We start from the raw sequence: 7,405 nt of genomic DNA on the forward strand, positions 1-7,405 counted from the left end.
ATTCCGAATCTTAGATTATAGATTAGGATTCACTTACATCTAACTTGACGACCGTATACAGATTCAGACATCTCTTGTCCTCAAAAATGACTCTATTCATACAGTGAAAGTTATAAACATCTCTCGGAGAAACACCAATCCAAGCCTCGAACGCTTGTTTGTTGCTAGGCAATTTGTCAATCAAAAAAATCGCTGACTGGTTTTGTACTCTATCGAACAGTATTCAACGTGGACTAGCAATTCATTCTTCTTTTTGTTATGGTCCCTCAAAAGTGTCTTCTTTTTCTTTTGTATGCTTTTGCTATTTTTTTTTGGTATAAAAAGGAAAAAAATTACCTATTTGAGTACGGAAATGAACTTGTGCACATAAAGCGCACGTAGAAAATGAGTTGTTACAGCGTTATCTTAAAAATCTCTTAATTCCGTTATTTTGCAGTGATTTAGTGATCAGCTGTTGATATGAAAACTTGCCATTTATGGTGCACTTGTGCAAATGTTTGCGCGAAAAGGCTGGGAGGGTGCGTGTGAAAAAAAAATAATTAGGGCGTCAGGGGGTGGAGGCTGGGATTTGAATGGAGTGTTTGTTAGCGCGTAATTGGGGCGAGCAGGAGGTAGTTGGATTTGCGGTTTTTATTCTATACAGTGTAAAGTTGCACTGAAAATGTACACCTGCAGCAACTTAACTTTCTAATCTTCTCATCATTTTTCTCACAAAAGAAAGCTCTTGATCACAACCATGCGAGCCAAAAAGTGTGATGCTGGTCCAGCCTGCTGAGTTGTTTCTGTGCTTAATTCAATGCTCCTTGATTGTTGAGGTAGTGCTTGATGCTTGACTTTTTTACACGTGAAGCTCCATTTCCCGAATTCAACTTACAGAGAGTAAGGTTACTAAGGGGTGACATGCCATTTGCGCACCAAATGTTGCATGTCAGCATTTCTGTGCCCCCTGACAAGCTTACAAACAGGTCAATCCCCTAAAAAATTTACGTCAAAACTTTGAAAGCTGAAAGCTCAGTAGGCGGAACTATGGTCAAGCGTACCCATTTTCGGGAACGCATTTTCGTTCCCATGTTTGGGAACGATAAACCCAAATATGGGAACGCCATGTAGGCATTATTTAAAACAAGAAAAAGAACCGTTAAATGACGTCCAAAAAATATAAAACGATCGTGAACCACCTGATATTTGTCTCAATATTGTTGGGAAAGAGTTTGATATTGTAAGGCCCATCGTAGTTTCAAATCGTTCCCCTATTTGTAAAGCAGACCATCATCCGGGCCGCGAGCCCAAATTTGGGAACGCTCTCGTACACTGGCGCTGCAAGCGTTCCTTATTATGGGAACGGCGTACCCAAAATTGGGAACGATTTCACCGACGCCTTTCAGGGGCTCTTTTCATTAACAAGCATCACGTCCAACGCCGCAACTTATTGTTAACGCAACAATCATCAGATGACCTTTCCGGCAAGACCGTCGCATGTTTCGCCCGGTCTTCTGCGCTTTTATTCCCGTCGATCTCGCAGCGGGCACGCCCCCCTCTGCAGGATTACGTAATTCACAACGCTCAGCGATGTTCAACAAGGTCTTCCATACCTATATCCACCGTCCGCGCCGAGGGTGGAGACATGTCAAGCACCTGTCTGTTTATCACCGATAGTTGACGAGCACAAGGGAGTATCCAAAAATGGGAACGCTGAATATGTTACACCCTCAAAACACCTAGTCCCAATGAAAATCTAGTTTTTTCCTTTCTTGATGAGTGTAAGTGGCAAAAGGCCTGGTAGGATGGGCACGAGGAATGATCGAAATCAGCATAAAAATTATAAATAAGCCACACAGAGCGACCTATATAAGAGAAATTCCCCCAAAACGATCACGCTTAGAAACACGGAAGACAAAAACCACGCTCATGACGCTCCTTATAAAACAACTCTAAACAGCTGGCATCCAAATAAAATATGTCTATCTGGGATGATATAATACAGCTGAATAATTTTAAACCACTGAAACTAAGTTTACAACAGTAGTTCGGTAAAATCACTGACGTTCCATGCGGTCGTGCGCCCAGACACCAAATGTCACCAATATTACCCCCGGACTGTCCGCGTGTTCGCTTGCATATGTCAGCATCTGGTGTCGCTAGTATGAAACTTCATAACCAGGCGAAAATTATTATACTTGACCTCAAAATGTAAAAACCGCTTCATTTTCCTTAAAATTGCAAGTTAAATGTAGTACAACCCATGTTTTCAGCATTCCGCCATTTCAAAAAATCATTAAAAATATCATTCGACGGTCAATTTCCTCGTGCAACGGTCAGATTAAAGATAATGTTATAGAGACTTAGTAGATACTTAAATTAGCGTGCACTTTTTTGAGACGTGATGCACTAATGAGTTTTAGTGGGCGAACGGCCGAAAAATTGAACGCCCGTTCCCATATTTGGGAACTCCGTTCCCAAAAATGGGAACGTTCCTATATTTGGGTACCCATGACCATAGTTCCGCCTACTGAGCTGAAAGCTGTTCAAAGTTTGTCATGGGGGCCCTATCTCCATCACCCATGCATTTGCGTGCGGCAAGTGGTGCAGCGCTGTCATTTATTCAGCTCATGGACTGGCAACTGATGAAATAAACTCTATTTAGGGGTGGTGGCTTCTAGTTTTGCTGCTAGTTCAAAGCCAAAATAGATTCTTACTGAGCTAATCTCATGAATGAGATGCCCATATGTTCTTAATTGCTTAGATTCATTGCATATTCAATAAGCTAGGATATTGAAGAGCCAAGCCCCATGGATCCATCCCCTCAGCTTAACTCAACTTTTAGACAAATTTGAGCCAACTGAAATTGTTTTTTCTTGCACAGCCATAACATATCAATATCAGCAGGAAACAGGTGCATGAAATGGATAGCTGTCTAAGAAATGGCATCAGGAAAGACATAACATTGAATGCACATGCTTACTCCTATCTCAATGCAAGGCCAAACTTAGCATTTTCAATATCATAGTTTGAAGAGGAGAAGGCATATTCATCTTAATCTTTCCTGGCTAATATACTTTTTAAATAGCTAGATCATGAATAGGTATTTAACATAATGTAGCATATTCTGGAATGATATGTTGTGATAAGTTTGTTAATGGATAAGAACTTATAAATCACATTATTTCTGGTAGGACCAATGGGATTGTGTAGCCAGCAGCAAGCCTTGCTTTTTCTAAACCAATGTTGGATGTGCTTGGGCAAGGCACATACAAATGAAAGAATTATTAGCTTCTTTGAATTATCTCATTTCACATGTCATTTGTATGCATTTAGAAAATTGAATTAATTGTAGATTACCTAGTTATGTTTGCTTTCATTTATAATGATGTCCACATGATCATCAATGATTGGGTTACTTTGTTTGGCATAACAGTTAATTTTCTAACCATGCTAAGCTAACCCTCAATATTGTTTTTCAGGACACATCCAATTTTATGAGTACTAAGGTCAACACTGGTAGTAACATTCAGTGTAAAATACACATCAGCTGTTAATTGGTAAGGATCCTGTGTTTTGTTTTCCATATGATTGCACTCCATATGTTGATACGACCAGCCATAACTTGAATCATGTATTTTCTTTGCTTTTCACTTGTTAAACTTTTATGAGAAATACAGCTTTGAAGCAATGATTAAAGCATCCTTCCCTGGTTCAATATCCAATATGTGATTTCCAGAATAGTCTCTAAGCTGTCATTATCTGATATTTCTTATCTTGTCGACCTTATCTTGTCCTCATCTTCTCCCACTGCCATTCAAAGTTCATTGTTGTGAACTTGTGACCAACCTCTCCTCTCTTCACCCAGAGTGCAGTGCTCTGACTGCCCTCTCGTCCGCGGCAGGCGACGGTGGACGACAGTCGGTGGGCGTCATGTCGCTCAGACCTCGTCAGGTGGACTTTGACACCACCTGGGGCGGCATTCGGGAGACGCTCTCGGGCGTCATCACTCTCGGCGCCGTACCGCGGGACGTGTGGAACGACCGTTTCGCCGACGTGTACGCCCTGTGCGTGGCTTACCCGGAGCCACAGGCGGCGCGACTCTACACCGAGATCAAGGCGTTCCTGCGCGACCATGTGGAGCACCTACAGCGTCAGATCCGACAGGCGGGCGAGGCCAACCTGCTCACCTGTTACCACAAGGCCTGGTTCGTGTACAACAAGGGCTCCCACTACCTGGACAAGCTGTTCATCTACCTCAACATCCAGCACCTGAAGAAGAAGAAGGTGACGCTGTCGGACCTCATCTACGGCGGATACGAGGCGGACGGCGACTCGGCCATCCTGGAGATCCGCGAGCTCAGTCTGTCGCTTTGGCGACGCCACATGATCGAGCCGTTCCAGGACGCCCTGGTGCACCAGCTGTTGGAGCGCATCAACACGTACCGCAAGGGCGGGCTACCCGACGGCGAGCACGGCGTCATCCGTGACGTCATTCAGTCGCTGGTCGACGCCGAGGGCTACAAGAAGGCCAACGAGCTCGAGCTGTACGAGACGGTGTTCGAGAAGGCCTACCTGCGCGCCAGTGGGGAGTACTTTGGCCGCACGGCCAGCCAGCTGCTGCTCGAGTGTGACGTGTACGGCTACATGGCGCGCGTGCTGCAGGTGATCGCCGACGAGCAGCTGCGCTGCATCAGCTACCTCAACTCGAGCTCTCACGGGCGCGCGCTGGCCGAACTACGGGCCCGGCTGGTCGAGGACCACCTGGAGCTGATCCTGGCAGAGGTGCCCACCATGGTGCGCGAGGAGCGCCGCGACGACCTGCGCCACCTGTACGAGCTGCTGCGGCCACTGCAGCGACCGGAGCCGCTGCAACAGCTGGTGCGTCAGCTGGAGGAACACGTCAGGACGGTGGGCGTGCAGCGACTGATGTCTGCGCGCGGCACCGACAGCCCGGCTGCCTTCGTTGACACAGTGCTGCACGTGCACTCCAAGTACTCGGGCCTAGTGAGCGAGGTGTTCCGAGACGACCAGCTGTTTACGGCGGCTCTGTGCCGCGCCTGCTCAGCCGTGGTCAACCACCGCGGCGCCGGCGACCGCCACTGCGCCGCGCCAGAGCTGCTCGTGCGCTACTGCGACTCGCTGCTGAAGAAGTCCACCAAAGGCGTCACAGAGTCGTCTCTGGAGGAGCGACTCGCCACGATCGTGACCATATTTAAGTTTGTCGAAGACAAGGATGCGTTCCAGAAGCACTACCAGAAGTTCCTCTGCAAGCGACTCATGTACGACAACACGGTGAGTCTGGACTCTGAGGAGGTGATGGTGACCAAGTTCAAGCAGACCTGCGGCTACGACTTCACCAACAAGCTGTCGCAGATGCTGCGCGACGTGAACGTGTCTCAGGAGCACACGCAGCGGTTCTGCGCCTTCCTCACCGAGCGCGGCGTCACGCTCAACCACAACTTGGCCATCAAGGTGATCCAGTCGGGCGCTTGGCCCATCCCCATCACCAGCATCGTAGAGTTCCGCGTCCCCCAGCAGCTCGAGCAGAGCATCACCAACTTTGAGGAGTTCTACAAGGGCAAGTTCAGCGGCCGCAAGCTGTCCTGGTTCCACCACCTTAGTCATGCCGAGCTGCGGCTCGGCTACCTGCCGCGGATGTACCTGGTGACGCTGCACACCTTCGCCATGGCCGTGCTGGTACTGTTCGAGACGGCTGACTCGCTGTCTGTGGATGAGATCCAGCTCACCACCGGCCTGCCGGACGACCACCTGGCGCGTAACGTCCAGGCGCTCGTGGACGCCAAGCTGCTGACGTGCGACCGCTCGCCCGCCTCCGAGCCGGGCGCCGTGCTGACGCTGAACACAGAGTTCAGCAGTCGGCGTACTCGGTTCCGTGTCCAGACCGCGCCGGCGCCGCGCGAGGCCCAGACTGAGGTGGAGCAGACACAGCGCGAGGTAGACGAGGGCCGAAAGATGTGCCTCCAGGCGGCTATCGTGCGCATCATGAAGGCGCGGAAGCGACTCCGACACAACGAGCTGGTGCAGGAGGCGCTCGGCCAGACCCGTTCCCTCTTCACGCCGCAGATACCCATGATCAAAAAGTGTATCGACGTGCTGATAGACAAAGAGTACCTGGCGCGCGTTGCCGATGCGCCGGACGAGTATAGCTACGTGGCGTGAGTGGTGCCCCTGGCGCGGCGGTGCGTGTGCCTGTGCGTGCGAGCCCGCTGCGGCTCGAACGCTCCTGGTCAGTGCTATTGGCGGGCTGTTGCGCTAAATGTGAAGTGCGTTTATTGTGTCGCGCTGGATTTGTACGTCGGCGTGCTGTTGTGCTCTTTAAACCTTGCTGAACGATTGGCGAGAGCGGCCCTGGCTGTGGCGATGTTGACCTGTGAAACTTGGAGCTCGATTGCTAGCAGTGTGATGAATAGTTTGAGCACGGCGTTCCGTCAGCAGGGAGGGAAGGGGCTGAAGGAGGATAGATAATACGATCCGTGCATAACTGCTGTTTGCGGCGATTGTCATGGTGTGCCCGTCTCGACTGGCTCGTGAGAATCTGCCTGCAGCGGCAACACAGTATACCCAAGAACAACCTAGCCGATGAAATCCGATGAGTATACCAAACTGGATTGTCAACATTTGCCGGTTGACAATGTCGGGAGCTTCTTGTGGTTGTGGAATTCGAAACCCATCTCTTGCCTGACTGCAAAGAACATTTGTGTGTGTACTTAAGTGTTTCCTTGACGCTCTGGAGTGAACTATGTATGTTGCAGACGTAAGCCCTTCCTCTCCTCCCTAGCTGGTGTTGTAGCCGGCCGTTTTACATGACGCTATGATACAAGGTGCAATGTAGCCACCCAACAGTGTGCTGCCATGGTCTGATAACATTATCATGTGGCAATATAGCGGAAAGTTTGCTAATGCTCGCTGAGCATGGTTCAGTAGGACGGGTATTCCCCTTCAGAGTAGCTTGGTGAGTGTTCGAGTCATCGACAAACGGTCGCCAAGTGCCCGGCTCGACCCGAGGTTACCTTATGGTTAACGTTTCTAACAGCAGAAAACTGGCTTCACCCGTTCGCTCTCCGTCCTAGCTGTGTATTTCTGCGGCACACTAACCGTGACTGACCCCCACATCCCCGCACTTCCTAACCAGTTACGTCTGTCATTACTGCTGACCCACCTCGGACGATAATGGGGCGGGCCAAAAGTTGAAACAAAGAATGTGCCCCGCTCCCTAAAGCAGCAAATACCGCCCCCCCTGTCCCGTTTCCATTGAGGTCGGGCGAAACAGCAGCGCTTGTCGGCCCTTTGATGATTCCAGTCTACATGCTAGCTGCAGACCTCTGAGACTACTGTGAGCCGCCGCCGCCGCCGCCCGCTGTCTCACAACCGGGGAGCGTGGCGGTGGGGACTTCCCCGTCAT

At 49.7% G+C, this 7,405-nt stretch overlaps 1 protein-coding gene across 9 annotated transcripts; it reads left to right on the forward strand.

Moving 5' to 3' along the window:
- Nucleotides 1-255: 255 nt before the first annotated feature.
- Nucleotides 256-6,900, forward strand: LOC122388458 (cullin-2-like). Of its 9 annotated transcripts, none has more exons than XM_043379556.1 (3): nt 256-373; nt 3,462-3,539; nt 3,884-6,900. In XM_043379556.1, the coding sequence occupies exon 3, from the start codon at nt 3,913-3,915 to the stop codon at nt 6,160-6,162; it is 2,250 nt and encodes a 749-aa protein (XP_043235491.1). In that variant the 5' UTR covers nt 256-373; nt 3,462-3,539; nt 3,884-3,912; the 3' UTR covers nt 6,163-6,900. The 9 variants fall into 9 exon arrangements, with proteins under 9 accessions (XP_043235491.1, XP_043235492.1, XP_043235488.1 ...); XM_043379557.1 differs by lacking the exon at nt 256-373 and adding an exon at nt 400-454; XM_043379553.1 differs by lacking the exon at nt 256-373 and adding an exon at nt 478-518.
- Nucleotides 6,901-7,405: the final 505 nt, after the last annotated feature.

This window comes from Amphibalanus amphitrite, unplaced genomic scaffold, assembly GCF_019059575.1.
Source record: "Amphibalanus amphitrite isolate SeventyFive unplaced genomic scaffold, NRLGWU_Aamphi_draft 000323F_arrow, whole genome shotgun sequence".
NCBI lineage: Eukaryota > Metazoa > Arthropoda > Thecostraca > Balanomorpha > Balanidae > Amphibalanus > Amphibalanus amphitrite.

Excerpts from the sequence above, each read along its gene's own strand:
- LOC122388458 (XM_043379556.1), top strand. The coding sequence starts at position 3,913 with ATGTCGCTCAGACCTCGTCAGGTGGACTTTGACACCACCTGGGGCGGC.